Below are 20,046 nucleotides of genomic sequence, written 5' to 3'. Positions count from 1 at the left end.
TTTTTGTAGGAGGATTGAAGGCTCGGTTTCGCTGGTGAAGGAGACTTTAATCAGTTAATAGAGGAGCCAGAGTTTCCTGGCCGAGGCTGGCCGAGGAGGAGATGGGGACTGCACTGGAATGAAGTTGAGAGGGAGAGAGTTAATTGCCATGCACCAAGAAGAGCCAACCTCATGCATACCCAAAGAGGGGGAGAGGGGGATCCCCCTTTTTTCTAGGGAAACGTCTGAGCACCCCTGCTCCCCTCCACGTGCGCGGCTAAACCGTAATGACAAGGAAAGAAAAAATAATAACAAGAATAGCAATAACAGCAGCAATAATAGTAATAATAATAATAATAATTCAAGTCAACCTTTCGCCGTGCCCGGGCACCCTCCACAGAGAGAGTGGTAGGAGGAGGAAGAATCGCACTAGCAGCCTGGTTTGAATTTGATTTGAACCATTTTGAATATATTTAGCCCCAGCTTTCCCCTCTTGAATGCGAGGCTGTCCCAAGTTTCAAAGTGACCGAAAAGTGACACCGTGTGCATTTTGTTTCTTATTAATCTTACACATTGACAGTCTTTGTTAAATAACAAGGCGTGCCCTTCACCAGGCGACATTTTCATATTTGTTAGACGCGGTGACCTGAAGTTCACCTCGGCCTTGGACTTAGTTTTTCTAAAAGGTCTATAACAGTGTCTTTTAGATAGCGGGGTGCTTTGCCCAGGTCACTACTTCTAAGGGAAAATTAAGAAAAAATCGCGGGAAAATGTAAACGTTATGGAATGTATCGACTGTATTCCCTCCTTTGTTCCTGGGAATCATAAAGCCCCGAGGCAGCTACTGCCTTCCGCGGTTGCAAGCACTCGCTCTATATGGTCGCTACTGGGGCAATGTTCATATTTTTGCCCAAGTTCATACTTTTGTGAAAGCGGGGACTTCACTGGCACTGGCTCTCTTCTTAACAACTGGATGTTTGGCGGGATTTGCTCGCTCTGTCCTGGCATGGTTAAATAAACACATAGAAAATGTGATCTGTGCCCGGATTTGAAATGAATGGTCTTTTGACCATACCTTCCATACCAGAGAGCAGTGTGCTGAATGCAGAGAGTGAAAGGGGAGAAATAGTTCGTCCCAATTTATTAACTTTTTTTTTTGTTTTGTTTTAAGGAATAATCTAGACACCGATTCAGAAGATTCAATATTGGCTGAAGTTTCAGGTTCCTTGAAAATATTCCCATTATTCCCATTGATATTTTTATTCTAGACCGGATTGAAAAATATGGAATTCGAGAGGCTAATTGTTTTGGTAAGGAAGCAAATGAATTTCAGTCACCTTCTCTTGAGTAACCCAGTTATAGCAACAGCTTTCATTCTGGGTGTATCAAAGACGCATTGTTGTTCTTGGAAACAATCTGCCTGCTATTCTTTAACAAAATAGATATTTGGCTATGGCTTTTAGCATGTTATCAGGCTTCGCTCTTACACCAAATAAATACTCTAGATGTGAAAGGTTAAACAATATCTCCGGTGAGGGAAGGCTCCCCAAACGCGCAATGCCAGGGCTCGCTGCAAGTTAGCAGCAGCAGGGACATGCGAGCAACGTCTACACGCCGAGCAAATACTTGCATGCACACCTTTTCTGCGCTTCGGCAGGTACTTCGGGCAAAATCTCCAATAAGAGCATTGGCTAATCTGAAATCTAACACCTCGCAAATTTCTTCCCAAGAAATATCGCCCGGCTGCCACGATCCAGCTGGGTCTGTAGCAAATAATTCACGCGTGCCCAATGCATCGAGGACGGTGTAGCCTCCTGCCTTTGGGGTCGAAAGGCGTGGATGGCGGCGAGGTGCGCTCCTTTTCTGCATTCCTCATGGCATTGTCCCCTCCTCCACACCTTTCACAGCTGTTTATCAATATTTTGGAATCTCCTTTCCCCCTTCCATCCTCATCATTGCAACCTGAATCCGGCGGCGCCTTGCAGTGCTCTCCCCAAAATGCAGTTCCCTGTGCAATATTGGCCACTTCTCCCTCCAGACCCGCCTAGCCGAGGAGCTAAAGCTTCAACACCGAGGCAGCACTGGGAACAAAAAATCCCAGCAATGTGGAAATAACTCTGCGCAAAGAAATTCCTCTAAACTTTTTTTTTTTTTTTTTCTTGGCGGGGGAGAGGAGGGAAAACATCCCTTCCTGCTCCCCATTTCACTGGCAACTGCTGCCTCGGGTAATTCCAGTAGGCTCTGAGGTCCATCCAAATCACGGAGCCGCGCTGGGCGCCAGCTTCTCCACAATATTTTCCATCGGTAGCACAACATGGCCCCATCGCTCCGCGGTTTTAAGCGAGCTCCCTCGGACTAAACATATAACCCGCCCGTATTATCTGCAGCATGTCCTGTTTAAGCACAGTTTAGTGGTCGCTACAGAAACGAGAGCAAAAACAAAGACGCGGCTAGGATCGATACACACGTTAATAGCTTTGCTCCTATCTTATCTTCCTGCCATTTTGCAAAGTGAGAAGGCTTAACATTAAACCTCTTAAAGCGGGTTATTATATAATAAACAAGGGTGAAACATTTTGCTACCTGACTCTCGGAGGAGGCAGCACCAGCGGCTGGCGTGGGGGTAACATGCGTGTTTACCTGCCGCGCCTGAACCCGAGATATTCAGACACAAATGTGGCCGATAATTCAAGATGAAATACAACGTGTATTACTCTTGAAAAGAGGAATTTTCTATCCTTTCCTCGGTAATTGAGGTCATTCAGCCAGTAGGGTTCACCTGGAGTCCATACTGTGATACACACGTAACTCAAAGCTATTTTATCTTTTGTGCTGATAGTCAAGATCTCGGCTATAACATTGACATCAAACTCTGTCTGGGCGAATGACTAAGAGTGGTGCAAAACGTAAACTTTTGACCCTCAACTTTTTGACCTGCAGTTGTAACGCCCTTAACCACAAAGATATACAAAAGCTATGCAGCTTCTTTTAGGAGTAAGAGACTCGCACTGTTTGTTTCAATAGTTCTGCCGTTTCCCCCCGCTTTCTAAGGGCTTTTTTTTTTTTTTTTTTTTTTTCTTCTTGCTGTTGAGAAATCGGATACGTTTGCATTTTTAATTATTGCTTTTTTTTTTTTTTCTTTAATCTGGCAGCTTTGTAAAGTGCTGTTAAATCAGTTTGCACACCCTTTCGGCAGCGTTGGAGGAAAGCCTGTTACTCAAAGGCGCTATATGGTTACAATTGCAGGTGAAATGCTGGGTAAGTTCTGGGCGTGAGGTTGGAAGGATGTAGAGACTGGCGTTGGGGGAAAAGCTGCAGCTCTCTGCTGCTAGGGTCTTAGTCATTTCTCCTTGATTTAAACATAAAGAAACAACTCTAATTGTTTGCGAAGCCTTGTCTAGGCAAACGAGTTGACTGTGAACTTGGTCTAAAGCGAGCTCTGCTGGTGATTCCTAGGGTGTGCAGATTTATCTTTTCTGCATTTACTTAACCTGGCAGTGAACTGCACGGGCTGCCATTTGTTATCTAGAGACAGACTTCACCTCAAGCAAGGACTGTTCCACAAAATTGCAATAATTACCCAATAACCTTCATAGCAAATATTATTATTGAAAAGACATTTTTGGGGGGTTATAGGAAAGATTCCTTATGCGTGCTATAAGGCGAAATCCTTGCAAATTTTACACACTCTCCGTGTCAGATTTGATATTGTTTGTGCGTGTAGCTACACGAACATGTGACTATGATGGTCCATGAGTATGTGCCTTCCAGAGAGACGTTAGTGGGGATGCTTTCATTTAAAAGGAATAATATTTTCGAAGATGATCAGGCGGCTGTGGGAGCTGTATTATTATTTTTTTTTTGCGCTCTGGGTAGCAACTTTAACAACAAATTGGGGATATTTTAAGGGCAGGCAAGAGAAAGAGCTAAGAAAGCAAGGCGATGCCTTGACTTGGTCAGGAGATTTACTTATGTCTGCCTTTAATGCGTTAAATCTGTATTTGCGGGGAGGGAAAAGGCATTGCTCCAGTATCCAGGGTTTGAAATCGAAACCTCCTGATCCGCCCCTCCTGATCTGTTCCATTCAATTTCCCATGGAGCAGATTGCAAACCCTTCTATTGTCACCCTTCCACAGATACACACTTATTAAACGTAAGGAAATGGCAGAATAATAATTTCCCCGTAATGTTCTGCAATTAGGGCGTTTGCGCGGCTTAGGAAGCGCTTCAGAACTGTAATTTACGGATGACTTTCAAGCGAATTGTTCTACTTCTGGTTTAGAGAAAGTTACGACTTACAAAGTCACTAGTTACACACATTAAGAGAGTTGCCTAATCTTTAATTGGCCTAACGCTTAGACATGACACACTACACTCAAGTATTTCTTTCAGAGGATTAAGTAAACTATATTTCAATGCGCTCAACGCCACTTGCCATGCCTAAAGTAAAACAAACTCGCACGCATTAATCCCCAAAACACAGCAGAAAAATAATGTGCGCAGATAAGACCTCTCTCTCGATTCCAGGCGATTATTCTCCATGACATTTTTCACTCAGAAAACAATTAGGACCTGGGAATATTTTTGTAGAGTTCGGCAGTCTGGAGTTGTTTGAATTTAAAATTTAAAAAGTGGATTATAAAATCTTAATGAGCTTCTGGTTTTGAGTGACTTCGACTGCTCTGCTTAGAACGAGGCAGGGCCAAAAATATTGAGAAGTTGTCATTTCTAGCTAACTTTCTCTTGTTTTTAGTGTGCTTCTTGCAGTACGTGCGGGTTTATATGCTTATGGGTTTCGTGATATTTTTTCTTTCACCATAGTTCTTGAATTTCTGTTCCCAGCATTACGAGAATGTACTCTAGAAAGCACATCCAAAAATGTGAAAGTAATAGGAGCAAATCTTTCGCTTTAGACCATTACAGCGCGGGGTGATATCCAGGTTCCAAAAATATTAGTTGAAAGGGTGTGGGGGTGTGTTTGTGTATTCACCAGATAATTCAAATAACGCAATGTTGTCGACTATTGAGTAATAGTGAATGGTTCGCGCCTTGTATCATTCTCTGTAACAAGAACAGGATTTTCCTTCAAAAAAGGACACGTATATGAATGAAGCCCAAACTTTTAAAGTCCTTTCATGCCTTTGCCTCGAACTATCAATTTTTTATGGCACATAATATAATATAATACACGCCTATCATAAAAAACTTTCTGGTATTCCTATTGATGAAACTGTGACAGCTAGTGTACTATAAAATCCCCAGCTGTTTATTACGGAAATAATTTTCAAATCTGTATTTGGATATGCGCTTTTAAAGCCTTTCCCATTTTTTGAATATAAAACATATGCATATGTGTTTGTTTAGTGCTCACAGAAAGATCCACAGACACAAAGGCTTCGGACTTCATTTATCTTACACAGGAGGTTGACTACAAATATTAAATATTTGTAAAACTTGGAAATCTTTGAGCTGAGCCAACCTTATATACTACCGTTTCTTTAACATGAAAGGGAGGCAGATTTAAGAAAGGGATCAGTCGGCAATGTCGGTCGTGGACCCTGTGCAGACTTTGCAGAGGTACGCGCCAACCTCACCCTCCTGTACCCCTCTGCCTTCCTCTCTTTTTGCTCTCAGTGCCACATATCGTCCAAACTGCAGCTTTCAGGCGGGGTAGCGCTAGCAAAATACAACAAAGCCTGTCTCCCATCTCGCATCAAACCGCCCAGTTCTTCTTGAAACTCGAGTTTATGACACATCAAGGAAAACAATGCAACCTGCAGAGGCGATAGCGTTGAATCCCTTCTGATCCGAACCTGAGCGGAGATACCCACAACTGGTTTGCATACAGAAGTATTTTGGAGCTAATTCTCAGATCTCTTCCCCAGCCCCCGAATAGTCCATCCACACCCCCACGATCCCTCTCTCTAAGGGTAAGGATCAGGCCTTAAAGCTACCCAAAGAGAGACAGAGCTCCTTTCACCCTTTCATTCAAGTCCTGGAAATTCAAAGACTAAAGTTAAATCCGGCCATAAAGTTTATTGCTGAGTAATCACACTCTAGTGAGAACAGTCCACTTAAATAAAAAGAATGTGGAAGTAAACATGCAGCTGGGGCCTACCCCACAATGGCAGCCAGCAATATAAGGCAGAGAGGGAGAGAGCAGAGCTATGGGGATATTTACAATCTTCAATAAACCAAGCCCGTATTTCATAATTTGCAGCACTCTAATGACCTGTAGTCTCTTGTATTAATGCTACAAGTTACAGTCAATTGGTTCGCTTAAAAAAAAAAAAAAATACTCGCAGGAACATATATATGTATACACACGTACACACCCTTTGTATGCATAAATACACCGGTATTGGATAAACAGATGCATGTGCCCAGCTTTATACAGGCGTATATGTAGATTTGTACAGGCATGCACACGCGCACGATTCACATATATTTATATTTGTATATTTACACGTAGGAGCTGGAAAAAGTTACAGCAATGTTCTAAATATGCTCACTCACAAGACACTACACACTCGCGGATGGACGTATACACATAGCTAAAGCTTTCTGCACGACCCATCGCAGAAAATAGGAATCTTAAGCACTCCAGTGCAGTCCGTGCCATTTTAATACTCGCTCTGATGTGCAACATATTTTGCCAATCCAAAGATTATTACCATATCAGCACGCCTCCACCTCTATCATGCCTATTTAAGACACTGCCCAGATAATATCAAGCCCTATCTATTTTGTTTCCCTTTTTTTAATCGCCTGCAGTAACTAGTCCTTGCTAAACAAAACCTCTCCAAACTTGGAGAGTCTATTGGAGCAAAGGAAGTAATTATCTTCTGCGGTAGTCAAAGTGATTAAAGCTAGGCCCCAAAATCCATCTCTGCCAAAGTCGCTTATTGTGGTTTACTTTGATTTGATCGTTAAAATACAGCGCTAGCTGCTGCGAGTGAAGGGATGGGGGAATTTGCAGCGCAACCTGTATCATTAGTGGTTGCTCCTGCCTCTCGGGCTCGGTGGGACAGTCCTGAAAGGCTCGAGGCGGACAGAAAGGGAAAGAGAAAGAGAAAGAGAGAGAGAGCGAGCGAGCGAGCGAGAGCCTCGGCTCCCAACTGTACAAATAAACTTTAAGGAACTTGTGCACAAAACTTACCTTGACTTGCAAGGAGCCATTTTTCATACAGTACTGAGAACTTGTGGTTTGGATACTTCTGTACCTAAAACTGACAATTTGAATGGCCAGGAGGCACACGTAGCCTGCAAAAGAGTCAAATGAAGTCCAGCGTCAGTGAGATTATATGTTATGTGGTATATAATGTTGGATGTCAACTCCCCAAAACCATAAAACTTACTTTAATGGCACCACGTGACTTTTTATAGCCAGTGAGCCTATCTGTCTGTGCTATGGATGATTTTACGATCTAATTCATAGACAAAACCCTATTCATTTGGCACCCAAATGTCATATAGCCGGAACTGGGGCTTATAAAGTTTACTGTTTTATAACTTTTAAGGGAAGGCATCAATGTAACCAGTCAGTAAATGTGCAAATCTTTAGTTGCTCTTAGAAGCTCAGAAGAGTTAACCATTCAAGCTCTGATGGGGTAAGTAACATTGCGTTTATAGAAAACTAATCGTAGCGAAGAAAACCAAAAAAATCTGTAAAGGGCGAAAAGTGGGAAAGTGGCTATCGAGTGTTACTAATAGACGCAGAGGGCTCTAACGTGGCTGTCCTGCAAATATACTTAATGAAACCACAGGAGAAAATCTAGAGCGATGCAAACACGTCTTGGAGTTAGCAGGGTGTTTTAACAAAGCACATGTTTTTTCAACCATCAGCAAACAACTAACAGTTGATTCACCCACAAAGGGTGTTGATTGTGGTCCTGCAATGCAGCTTTCCACCTAGCCAGAAACCATTAAGGAGGAACTTATGGTAAAACTTTCAATTAAAAATACTGGTATCGGACAAATGAAGCTCTACCTCTTGCAACGTGCAGCGTGAGCCAGGTAAAATATTATTACAAACTCTGCACGGGTTAATATTTCTAAGAGGCAAATCAGGAAGCACAACTTCTTGCTTTGCACAAACCAGATCACGAAAACTTTACAATAGAAAGTTTATTTTTTTTGTTGATTTCCAGTCAGTTTTTTTAAAAACAAATACAAAAAAAAAAAAAAAAAGCTGATCACAGTTTGCTCAAACAGCCAGACTTTGACTATATTTGTAACTTTGTTCACAAAAAAACATACATCACAGAAGCTGCGCTTAATAAGAGCCACTTCTAAGAGTTCGTGCAAAGAGTCATATACAAAGGCACAGCAAGGACATACTGCTTGGAATCACAGTTTTCGTCACAGATTCACTATTCACTACACGTAGGACAAGTTCAGTTGATTTCATCATTTCACCTCTACAACAGCATTAATTACACAGGAATTATATAGGTAGTTTGAATAAAAATATTTTTAACAGCTTGGAGCTATACAGACATTAACACTTGACCACACATGCACAGTTAAGCAGGTTGAGTGCAACACATAACATTTGTACTAAACCGGGGGAGGGTTTCTTTCTCTCTCTCTCTTTTTTCCTTTTTTTTTTTTTTTTCTTTTTTTGTTTTGCTTTTTTTAACAGTTACTTCAAGTAACACATCTCGCTTCATATAAATAAGTTAAAACATCTATTATTTTTTTCAAGACAAAGCCATTCAAGACAAAGAAATGTACGATAAAAGCAGATCTACTTATACACGCGAGAGAATGGTAATAAACAGGCTCATGATTAAAAGATGAATAAGGGCGACAAGAACAGGGTTTCTTCACAGAAGTAACACAAGGAAGTTTTAGAAAGTCAACTTAGTACTGACATGAGACGCAGGGTCAGCTAATACTGCTCAGTACTTTTAATTGATCAAATGCTTAGGGACGGAATGCCCCTCCTGCAGCTGCCATGCTCATACTTTTCAGCTTATTATCCTTTTTCCATTTCATTCTCCTGTTTTGGAACCAGATCTTTATTTGTCTCTCTGAGAGGCAAAGAGCATGTGCTATTTCAATCCTTCTTCTGCGGGTCAGGTATCTATTGAAGTGAAATTCTTTTTCCAGCTCCAAGGTCTGATATCGGGTGTAAGCAGTCCGAGCCCTTTTCCCTTCTGGTCCCCCTATGTTGTCTGGAAGAGAAAAGTACATGATTTAGATTCTCAGCAGCGACTTGGAGCCTTCGTGTCTTATTGCAGCTACGAGCCACCAGGACCGTTATTCTCAGCCCTGCTCGGTTTTGTTTCTGGTTTGGATAAATGCTCAACAAGTTTCCCCCTCCAGCCCCTTTCCGAAAAGGCTTGGGGGAGGGGGGCTTTGGTGGTCGTGGGAAGTTTTCGCTCGGATTTTGCTTTCGATTTCCCCCAAAAAGAGAAAACTACTCTTTCATCGAGCGCTTAGTGCTCTTCCCCCCCAACGCCTCCCCCAGCTAAGCTGGCGTGGAGGATGCCCGCGACGCTCGCCGGGCTTTCGGGGCTGGGCGAGCGAGGCTGAGGCTTGCAGCCCTTTCCCACGGCCGAGCTGGGCACGGCTCCGGGAGGCGGCGAGCCCCCGGCTGCTCCCCCGGCCGCCAGGGCACGGCAGGTAGCGAGGGCTGGGGGCTGCTCCGCTCCCCCGCGCCCCTCTGCCCGTTCCCCCGGAGTCCGGGGGGGTGCTCGCCCCCCTCCCCCCCGGCTTCCCGGCAGTGTAAAGTGCCCTCCTCGCCCTCGGCTATTCTCTTTTTACCACGGCTCGGCAAAAGAAAGGGGGTCGGCAGCGCTGTTCCCACTGGAGGATCCCCCTGGAAGAGCAGAGCCAGGGGCAGCCCCCGCTCTCGGTCCCCCCTCCGGGAAGGCGTCTGCTGCTCCCCCGCTCCCTGCGAGCCTGGGGCCGGCGGTGGGAGCCGGGCGGGCTGTGTTCGGGGGGCCGTGCGCTTTGCTTTCGGGGGGGACTTGCCCAGACAACGGAGCGGGCTTCCCTGCGAGCGGAGTTGTGCGCGGAGGCTGCACGCTTCTCACGCCCTCCTCTCCCCCTCTCCCCGACCTTGCTCGGCGCAGACACCCGGTTTACATTAAAGGCTGCTTTTCCTCCAGAGAAATAAAGAAAGAACAGGGTATTTGCTTTACCATGACTTATGTGCAGTTTTCGCATCCAGGGGTAGATCTGGGGCTGTGAAGGCTGGGCTGTGCTTTGGTCGGTCGGGGCACTTGCCTGCTCGCTGCTTGCTGGAGTGTCTTCCTCAGTCCCAGACGAGGTGCCAACCCCGTCCCTGCTGATGTGCGTGTTGCTGCTGGAATTGGACGAAGTGCTGGTGGAGTTGGCGAGGGAGTTTTTCACCCCGTGGTGACTCTCGCTGACAGGCGAACCGGCCACGGCGGTGCAGGGCAGAGGGTCAGGGGGAGGCGAGTGGGAAGACGTCGCGGGCTGGTTGTACCTGGGCTCTGTCGAGGCAGAGGTGGTGTTGGCCGGGTAACTGCGGGGTCTCTCATTGGCACCAAAGTGGGTGGAAGCAGAGCGCCCGACGCTGAGGTCCATGCCATTGTAGCCGTATCCGTACCTGCCGGAGTGCATGCTGGCGGAGTCCCTGTATTGCTCGCTCACCGAGCTGTGATCTCCATAATTATGTAACTGGTAGTCCGGGCCATTTGGATAGCGACCGCAAAATGAGTTTACAAAATAAGAGCTCATTTGTTTTTTGATATGTGTGCTTGATTTGTGGCTCTTGGTCGTTTTGTGCGTCTATAGCACCCTTGCACAATTTATGATGAATTATGGAAATGACTGGGACATGTACTTGGTTCCCTCCTACGTAGGCACCCAAATATGGGGTACGGCTTCAAATCACGTGCTTTTGTTGTCCAGTCGTAAATCCTGCCTGATGACCTCTAGAGGTAAACTCGTGCACTGGTGGGGGAGCTGGGAGGGCGCGGGCGGCCCGGGGCGCGCCGCCGCCGCGCGTCGCCGCCGCCGCCGCCCGCCCGTCCGCCGGCCTCGAGCGCCACCCGCTGGCGGCGCGGGGCACGGCGGCGGCTCCGCGGGGTCGGCCCGGGGTGACGGCCCCCGACGGCGGCGCGGAGAGGAGCTCTCCGCCGGGGAAGGGAAGGGGCCGCCGGACGGCGCTTCCCCGCCGCCCCCCGGCGCTTCCCCGGCGCCCCCCGGAGCTTCCCCGCCGCCCCCCGGCCGCAGCTCGGCGGGGCTCCGTGCCCCCCGGCCGGGCGAGGCTGGGCTGCGGCACGCACAGATCCTGCGGGATCCATCGTCGGATGCCGGCCGCGGGCGAGTCCCTGTCGGGGTTCCTATGATCGTCCCCTTTCTCCCCCGCAGCGGGTTTCGAGAGGCGAGCGGGTCCCGCCGGCCGGCGGTGGCAGGTAGCTACGCGGGCAGGACACGGCGTTTTTCCTAGCTAGGGGGGCAAATTCCAGGCGGCTGCACGGTCGCCGAGACTTTTCCTGCCTCCCAGAAAAAATACGAAGCCGGTGGTAGCCATTTTGCATTAGGATTCTCGAGATGTGGCTTTTAAAATGTTTAGAGCGGTCGCCCAAACTGCGCTTCCTTGCAAACAAAAGAGCCTCGATGCGTGTACAAGTGGATTTGTACACAGCTTCACACGCACACTCACACACGCACAATATAATAGAGAGAGCTATAACGTATATATTAATCAAAATTCTCACTGCGCCTATATTACTTACACAGAACTCGACATGGAACCATGTTATCGCAGCTACTTTTCCTTAGAGTATCTATTTATTTATTTTTTTTTCTCAGTGCGAGGAAATGCGAACGTGAATCGAGATACCAGAAAAGCTGGGGAGAATATCTCCGAGTTAATCCGACAGACACTTTTCTTTTAATTCAAAATAGGAAAAAAAAAAAAAAAAAAGACCGACCCAAGCCCACAAATCCCCAAGAAACGTAGTCCATAATTCAAAGCCCCTTCAGTGTACAGCCGAGCTCACCGAAATCTCGGTGTAAGCTCAACGGGAACCACAGAAATTCGCCCGCTTCAAAACCTCTTCCCTCGCTCGTCCTAAAGTTGAACGCCGTGCTCTTACTTTAATACCAGTAGTGCAGATTAGAGTCAGTTTAGCGGCATTTAGAAACCTCCCTGCAATTCATTTTTCGCTTTAACTGCAAGCTTATACGCAACTTTTTATACAACGATTTTTTTACAGTATTTTTCTTCTTTTTTACTATTTAAATATCTTATACGTGTGTAAAACTTCTTTTTTTCTCCCCTACAGACCATAAAATCCCAAACATAGCATAACGAGACGGCCCGCCGTAGCGAGAACTAGTAAAAAGATAAAACCAAGATTTTCTAAAATCTCTCGTATTTCTACAATATGCACATTCATAATCACACACACACAAAAAAAAAAAAAAAATTACTAGCTTATCTGTTCTCACACAGGCACGCCAGGGACACTCACCCACACAGACATGCTCACCTCAAATATTTAAAAATCTGGGCCGTGTCTCTAATACTTTAAGCAACACCATTTACGCTTTGGAAAAGTGGCTATGTATATACATGACCGCAGCTCGAAAGCTAGGACTTCTACATATTTTAGAGAAAGTCACAGTTGATTGCAAATGTACATCTTTTTCACCAAGCCTTTTGGGAATTAATAGGCTGTGACAAACCTATAGGATTTTAGTAGCAGAAGGAACACAAGGTAAATAATAATAGTAACAGTAAGCGCTAAGGAAAGGCCTGGTAGCGTTTATTAAACATGGTTCTACTCCCCTGACTTTTCCTCTGTTTCTTCGCTGCTGGGTTGTGTGGAATTTATGAATTTGTTTTCCTTTTTCCATTTCATCCGCCTGTTTTGAAACCATATTTTAATCTGGCGTTCAGTAAGGCAGAGAGCGTTTGCAATCTCAATGCGTCGTCTTCTGGTTAAGTATCTGTTAAAATGAAATTCCTTCTCTAACTCTAGCGTTTGGTATCTGGTGTAAGTTTGCCTCCCTCGTCTCCCATGAGTTCCATATACTGTACCTGTAGAAGTAAAGACAAAACGATCGCATTGGACAGGGCCCAGTGATTTCAGACCAGAAAGAGCGGTTAGTATATTCTGCCTCCTTTCGCAGGCACAATCTCATGGGGGCGGGGGGCTGGAGGGGGTGCTCTGATTTTCTGGAGGCTTTTTTTTTTTTTTTTTTTTGGATCCCTATTTTTTCCTTTTCTCCTGCCTGAACAACTGTAAAAGCGGACGTGCGTCGTGCTTCTGGGGTAACCGTGATACAAAGCGAGTCAGTAAGGTGGACCTAGGGGAAGCGAGGTAGGTAACACCCTTATAAATCGCCGAGCAGGAGCTGCCCTCTGCATGCAGCCAGCCTGTGCGCACACACGCACACACACAGACACACGTGTGCGGGCCGGGGAGCTGCACGCATGTGTGCGGGTGGCTGCGGGCGTGCATAGATGCGGGTGTTTACACAAACACGCTCTATCGCCGTGGCTATGGCTACGGAGGGTCTGTAATTTAAGTCTCACGATAGACATCAGCTAAAGATCATAGAACAGCCTTTGCCATTTGCTCCGGAATTTATTGCCCTCGACTGCAAAGCAGCATCAGAATGGTCTTGCTGAAAGTTTAACTTTCCAAAAAAGAAAGGCAAGCCACAGTCCAACAAGCGTAAACCCGGGAGGGGAAGAGCGGGGGAGCCATTAGCGAGCACTGCAAGGAAACGTGTTAATGGGATGATTCCAAATAAGTGCCAGCCCGATGCAGCCCCCCCCCCTTCTCCTCTCCACCAGCACCACTCCTAGACGGAACAGTTCGGTTCTGTGAAGTTCACTTGTAAGGCAGAGAAAATCCGCCGTGCCCTGGCGGTGCGCACACGGCCCCAGAAACGTGCTCCCAATATCCAATCCTTCCACGCTAACGAGCTGGGGGAGGGGGGCGAGGAGGAATGTGCCACAAACGCATTGCATCCTCAGCGCAGAGGGCATAGTCCTTACATCGCTCTCTGACAATGAAGGAGCCGAGCAGAAGCTTTGGGGTGGCTTTAGGAGAGGGGCGAAAGCTCTCTGCTCCCTCTCTTGTGGTGTTGTTGTTATTTTTATTTTTTTTTTTGCCTGCTTCCCAGGGGTACCGCAGTAACTTTCCCCAGCGGACCCCCGAGCAGGGCTCTGGCCACCGCTCTCAGGGTGCCAGTGTGCCAGGGCTGAAATAACCTGGGAGGGTTTCACGTTACACGCTGCCCTGCAGAAGCCATTTCTCTCCAGCAGCCCGGACTCTATCAAAGGGGAAAAAATTTTTGAAAAATAACAAAAATCCGGGGGAAAGAAACTTTTCCTGTCCCCCCCCCGCACCTCCCCTCCCCGTTGCATTCAATGCCTTACCAGCACAGGAGTTCATCCGCTGCATCCAGGGGTAAACAGGGCTCGTGTACTTCCGGTCGGTGCCTTCGTCATTTACAATTTTGGCTTGCACGCCGCTCGATTTGTACTGCTGCTCGGGAGAAAAGTGCGGGTAGTCCCCGTGTCCCCTCTGCTTGCCACTGCCGGAGGGAGAGGCGCTACTTATTTCCTTGTCCGAATAAAAACAAGAGGCTCCGTACTCATAGGAAGCCCGATTGCAAGCAAGGACGGTGTTGGACTGTTGGTAGAAACAAGGTGAGGTGTAAGTCTTGTCCTGCAGGCTGCTTGCCCCGTACGAAGCCGGAAAATGCCTGAGAGCATCATAGCCCGCCGGGTAAAGGGGGATCTGCCCGAGGAAAGAGTCCTGGCCACTGGGCAGGCTCCCAGGGAAAGTGGGATTCACGAAATAGGAACTCATTTGCTCTCCCCTCGCCCGGCCCGTGATTTGTTGTGTATTAGTACATCTGGCTATAACTATTAGTAGTCATCGAAGTGGTTTGTTTCTGGATGGCCGAGCGCCAAAAGCGACAGCAGAAAATAGGAGCAGCTGACGGCGGGGCGGCCAATGGGAGAGCGAGCGGCGCCCGCTCCCCCGGGGCCGCCGCCACCGCGCCGCGAAGTTACCGGCAAGCCCCGGCCCCGCCGCGCCGCCCCCGGCCCGCGGGGACCGGCCGCGCCCCCGGCCCCGGCGGCGCCGCCCCTCTCCCGGGGAGATGCCCTAAGATCAGCAATAATAATAATAATAATAATGATGATAATAATACAGCGAGCCGCAGCGCGCCGTGACAGCGGAGGATGGGGACGCGACCCCCCTGCCCCCGGCGGTTTAATTGGGGGTGGGGGGCGAAGGGGGGCGGCCGGTAAAAGTTGGCGACCCCCCCCCCCCGCCCCCCGGGAGCAGCGCAGGGTGGGAGAGCCGGCCCCTGGCCCTCGGGAGGAGGTGATGGATGCTGCGGAGGGAAAGTTTGGAGCACGTGAAAAGGGGGATCTGGGCTCCGCGCAGCACCGTGCAGCGCTGGTAGTTTTTTTCCTTTTTTTTTTTTTTTTTTGGGGGGGGGGGTCTTGCCAGTGTTTGAGCCCCCGTGGCCGCCGCTTCTCCCTTCATCCCACCGCCATGCCACGGCCGCGACCCTCCGGCTTGGAGGCGATTTTCCGCGGCCGCCCCTCGGCTGAGGCTTCCAGCCCCAGCGCCAGCTTTTGTGTCGGGGGCTGCACCTCCCGCGTGGGTGAGGTCTCGTGTCTTAATGAACGCTCCGGTAATTAACGCCGAGGTTCTGGCTGAGGCAGGAGGCGGCGGCCTTCTGGGGAAGGGGATTTTTGGTTTGCACCAAGTGCCCGGGAAGGCCCTGGGAAGGGCCGGGCGAGCCCTCGGAGCCCCGCAAGGAGCCCAAATAAACTTCCACGTGTCTGCCTTCCCTGAGCCCCCCCCGCCAAAGTGGAGCTGAGTGAATCAAACATTCAAATTCAAAAACGAGCCAGTAGGACTATTCCTAATTAATATAGCTCCGCTAATGAGTCAGCAGAAGCCAATCGGTTTCGTTGTTGCTCCAAATAATTGGATCAAGCGCGGATGTGTGTCTTTAAGAGGGAAAAAATACATGAAACAAGCATTTCCACGTTCATTTTTCAACATGGCAGTTACCCCATAGCGGAAATATAATTCTTGGCCCAGGGCAGGGACAGTAACAGTGCTGATGAAATTCGCTGAGATGCTTTTAATTCAGCCGTAACCCTGCAGTTCCTGGGGATAGCACGAGGTTGTTCATTGCAAGCTGTGTTTACTCATAATCCTTTCCCATTACAACCGATTGAATAGCCTAATTTTAAACGTGCTCTGGCAGAAAGTGGCATTCGTGCGAGCCCCGTTTCCTAAAGTAGCTTTAAAAGGCGAATTTTGTTGTTGTTGGAGGACTATTTATCTCATTTCCGGGGGCGGATTACGATACCTATAAAACAGTAGTGAGTTAAAACATCTCTCCACAATAGTTTGTATTGTTCGCAGTCTCAGCTGGACTTTCACATTCAGATGTTGATTGCCTCCGATTTTTTTTTTTCAACTTCCTTAACCTCTTCATCCCAGCTAATCCATAAACACACCTGGTAGAATTACATCTCTCTAGCTACAGGCTTTGGGAGGTCATTCGAGCAACGTGTATTTACTGCAAGCCAGCCTTCTCAAAAAAAAAAAATAGAAAAAGAAAAAAAAAAAGTTTTATGCTCTCGGCAAACAGAGTTATAAAATGAGGGGAAGGACAGCAAACAAGCACACAACACGGAAAGCACAAAGAGGTTTTAAAACGAGCAGATTTTTGCCAACGTGGGTCAGAACGAAAACGCACCGTGAAAAATCAAGACTTGGGGCAAGCGAAGCCCACCGCCCCTACTTGAAAAAGTTGTGGCCAGACGGCCTTTTGTTTGAATCCATCGCACGGAGACCAAACTAGAAAAATCGCTCAAGGCTTAGTTATATTTACATTTTATAGCATTGCTTACGCACTGATTTATTTCTCTCTCTGTCTTTTTTTTTTTTCTTTGACTCTTTCCTTCTGTTTCTCAAGTTCTTGCTCTCATCCAAATCAAACCGCCCAAAGGCCGACCGCGGGCAGCGAAAACATTTCTTCGTTGATCCCATAATATTGTAAGGAATTAAACGTGCACGTTTGCCTGGCTGGGTCGTGTTAGAGTGCTTACAGTGACAGCTAAGCAATCTGCACTGCAATCTCCGCTTCGGTCACATTCATGCGTCCTCTCCGCTCCTCCCCCTACCCCCAGAAAACCCCAAATTACACCGACCCGTTACCCCCGAGCTCTGGCCCTCCCGGACACATTTCGCAGTACTTTTCCTTCCCGGAAAGCCAGCCGGCGCGTTTTGCCACCGCCACAAAGTCACACTTTGCCACGGCCACTTATCCCATCCGCCTTTTATTTGTTTGCGGACTTCCCCGCACGGCCAGCGCCTCCTCCACCAAGCGTTTCGCCTTCCTCCCCGCGCCGAGATCCCCGCCAGCGGCTCCAGCCACCCTCGGATGCAGGTGCGGGGGCAGTTACCCTCTTAAGCTTCAAAGCCTCCTTCTCCTCGTATACAAATCCACTTTACAAATCCTTCTCATGCTCGGCAGCGTCCCCAAAAACAACCTTTAACTAATAGCTTCTAATCCAAACAGTTTGGGCAACGCGACCCGGTGTTTAGACTGGAGGGGTATTAGGGAGCTCGCTGGGGGGATTCGGGCTCGTCCTGCCCAGCGTGATATTTTGCAGTTGACACACACCGAGGGAAAAGCGGAGGGGAAGGGGAGGGGGCAGCTGCCGGAATACCCGGGGGCGAGCTTTGATGCTGCCATAGAGGTGAGGTAGGCCGGATTTTTTTTAATCTCTCTCTCTCTTTTTTTTTTTTTTTTTAAGTATGATTTAAATTTCAGTCTTTTTAAAATTATTATTATTTTTCCCCCCCCGTGGGCTTCCGCAGGAGCGCTCCCAGCGCTGCCCTTCGCAGGGGCTGCGGGGGCCGCTCCGCTCCGCGCCCGCCTCCGCCGCTCGGCCACGCCGTGGCAGCACTGAGCACCCGCGGCCCCGCAATAAATAATCCGCCGCTCCCTGCAGCTCCACTCCGGCGGATACCGCAATGCAATGCAAATGCGATGCTTTTAGCAGCCCGGCTGCACAAACAGCGCACATTTCCAGCGCTCCGAGCCGCTCACCCGTGATGGCTGGCACCGAGAGGAAGGGAGCGGGGAGGCGGCGGGGACCCGGGCTCCATCCCGGGGGTCGTTCCCCGCCCGAGCCCCTCTTCCGAGCCGAGGGGAGAAAGGGAAAATCTCCGTCTACGGCTCTGAAATCGGTTTCACCGCCGCCAAACCCGCTCCGCGCAACCGGGGCGCGCAAAGCTGCCGGGGCGCTGCTCCCACGGCCCCGCCGCGGGGCGCGGGGCTGCTGCAGGCAGCGCCCGGGCTGATAAAGAAAATCAAAGCCACATTCCCCGCTCTAGAAATAACCTGAGGAGACATTGTGCTGATTGGTGTGATTTTTCTTTCCTTCCCCCAACCCCCCTCGAAATAATCACAAATAAATTACATCTACAATTCAGCTGCCGCAAATGAACTTTAAGCTAATGCTGCGAAAGACAAATTACAGCTTTTATATTTCTATATAATTATATTTTTTTTTTCATCCTGCGGGGGAAAAAATATTAAATATCTCCTCGGATTGATATTGTAAACCTGAAAATAAGCTGAATGTCACAGCAACCCCCAGGCAAATGCAAACAGAAATAAACTTCGTGAAAAATCCACGGCTTCCCTATTAAATAATAGCAAGTAGACATTTTATTTAGGCATATTTTTGCATGCACTGGTTAAACCGAAATAAGCTGAGCTGTGGCCACATCTATTTTTGGCCGGTAGCATTTCCATTTGGTTTAATTGCACATGTCTAATATTTAAACGTATTAAACCATGTTTCCCTGCTTACGGTAGTGTCATATACATTTCTCACCTTTTAGGTTCTGGCTCACAGGAGCCCCTGCGACTTTGACAGCTGTCGCTTTGGCTGCACAGGAGACGAATCGCCCTCCTTTTGGTGCCAGAAGAAGCAGGAAATTAGCCAGGTTGCAAGTTGAAAATCTGCCACGCCAGTGCTTTGAATCCAATATGCCACACCTTCCAGCGGGGGAACTGGAAATTGCCATCCCGGATCTGTGTTCTAGGCGGCTGCTTATGCCGAACCTCCGCACACTTTGTTCACTATTGCCTTACAAAGAACAAATGAAATGGGGATTGAAAGCCAGAGAGATCCGAAGCAGGACAGAGCTCAGCAAAAGAATGCGGCTCTATTCTCGCAAGGGAAATTATAAAAAAGTTCATGTTCACGGTTACCATCCACATGACCGACAACGACCAATGGAAAAACCGAACAACTCATAAAGTTGTATTGCAAAGTTGTAAATTTTCATAAACAACAACGGATTTATGGCCTTTTCCTCATCACTAAGAAGAGGCAGGTCTTAGAGAGGCGCCATCTTACCACAGAGGCAGCTCTGGAGTTTTTTAAAAGACCTGGAGTTTGCACTAATTTTATTAAAATTACAATTAGTACGTTGACCAGGAACTGAGCGCAGCAGAAAAAAGGAACTTCTGCGCAAATGATACTCTCCTTCTACCTGTATTTATCCGGTCGAATAAAGGGACTTATCGGGCTTATTTTTTTCTTATTTTCATTTTTTTCTTTTTTTAATGATTGAAAATATTTGATCAACTTGGCGTTATGTGGTACATTGAAAAAATATATCTATTTTTACAGCAGGCTTGTTTTTCCCCTTTTTAATCCCATTCTCATATCCCCCACATCTAGAAAGCCGCCGGCGCGTACCCGAACATTTACACTTGGAAGTTTCGCATCGCACTTTTTGTTCATTACCAAATATTATTTCACTGCCTACGATTTCGGCTTGGTCACGGGCCGCCTGGACTGGGATCGCGATTTCAAGAGGACACTGGAACACGGTGGAAGGAAGCCCTCCCATACAGAAGGCTTTCCGCTTTATTAATCAACTGCGCTGGGGAAAAAAATCATGAAGTCGAGATAGAGAAATTGACTGATTCCTATCCATTCATCACCTTAGATTTTATTTTTTTTTCCATACCGATTACGAAAAAAAAAATAATAATGCGGTCTAA

General features: G+C 47.6%; 3 protein-coding genes and 1 long non-coding RNA gene across 13 annotated transcripts in view; 1 reads left to right on the top strand and 3 right to left on the bottom strand.

The window, feature by feature from the left end:
- HOXA3 (homeobox A3) overlaps window positions 1-19,006 on the bottom strand; it is a 44,333-nt gene extending 25,327 nt beyond the window's left edge. For 4 of the 10 annotated variants that reach the window (XM_038175521.2, XM_072033521.1, XM_038175524.2 and 1 more), the window contains exons 1-2: window positions 14,357-14,496; window positions 7,139-7,242 (exon numbers count right to left, since the gene is read on the bottom strand). The gene's annotated coding sequence lies outside the window, so the exon portion shown is untranslated. Of the gene's footprint in view, window positions 1-7,138; window positions 7,243-14,356; window positions 14,497-18,865 lie in introns of those variants that run through there. The other 6 variants (XM_038175520.2, XM_027450970.3, XM_038175525.2 and 3 more) reach the window with 4 other exon arrangements.
- LOC106017878 (uncharacterized) lies at window positions 995-19,316 on the top strand. The gene is made up of 3 exons (XR_011806962.1): window positions 995-1,289; window positions 3,132-3,237; window positions 18,873-19,316. It is a non-coding gene; the product is annotated as an uncharacterized lncRNA (long non-coding RNA).
- HOXA5 (homeobox A5) lies at window positions 8,089-10,912 on the bottom strand. The gene is made up of 2 exons (XM_005022080.5): window positions 10,131-10,912; window positions 8,089-9,158 (listed from the first exon to the last, which is right to left on the bottom strand). The coding sequence occupies exons 1-2, from the start codon at window positions 10,690-10,692 to the stop codon at window positions 8,908-8,910; spliced, it is 813 nt and encodes a 270-aa protein (XP_005022137.1). The 5' UTR covers window positions 10,693-10,912; the 3' UTR covers window positions 8,089-8,907.
- On the bottom strand, window positions 12,711-14,941 carry HOXA6 (homeobox A6). The gene is made up of 2 exons (XM_005022081.6): window positions 14,357-14,941; window positions 12,711-13,006 (listed from the first exon to the last, which is right to left on the bottom strand). The coding sequence occupies exons 1-2, from the start codon at window positions 14,790-14,792 to the stop codon at window positions 12,747-12,749; spliced, it is 696 nt and encodes a 231-aa protein (XP_005022138.1). The 5' UTR covers window positions 14,793-14,941; the 3' UTR covers window positions 12,711-12,746.
- Window positions 19,317-20,046: the final 730 nt, after the last annotated feature.

The sequence above is a fragment of the Anas platyrhynchos genome, chromosome 2 (genome assembly GCF_047663525.1).
Source record: "Anas platyrhynchos isolate ZD024472 breed Pekin duck chromosome 2, IASCAAS_PekinDuck_T2T, whole genome shotgun sequence".
Taxonomy (NCBI): Eukaryota; Metazoa; Chordata; class Aves; order Anseriformes; family Anatidae; genus Anas; species Anas platyrhynchos.
The sequence above is the reverse complement of the archived record's forward strand: the minus strand, read 5'-3'. Positions and strand labels throughout refer to the sequence as shown.

Excerpts from the sequence above, each read along its gene's own strand:
- HOXA6 (XM_005022081.6), bottom strand. The coding sequence starts at position 14,792 with ATGAGTTCCTATTTCGTGAATCCCACTTTCCCTGGGAGCCTGCCCAGT. Across the intron at positions 13,007-14,356 it reads GCGGATGAACTCCTGTGCTG|GTACAGTATATGGAACTCAT; the intron begins GTAAGGCATTGA and ends TTACTTCTACAG.
- HOXA5 (XM_005022080.5), bottom strand. The coding sequence starts at position 10,692 with ATGAGCTCTTATTTTGTAAACTCATTTTGCGGTCGCTATCCAAATGGC. Across the intron at positions 9,159-10,130 it reads AAAACTGCACATAAGTCATG|ACAACATAGGGGGACCAGAA; the intron begins GTAAAGCAAATA and ends TTTCTCTTCCAG.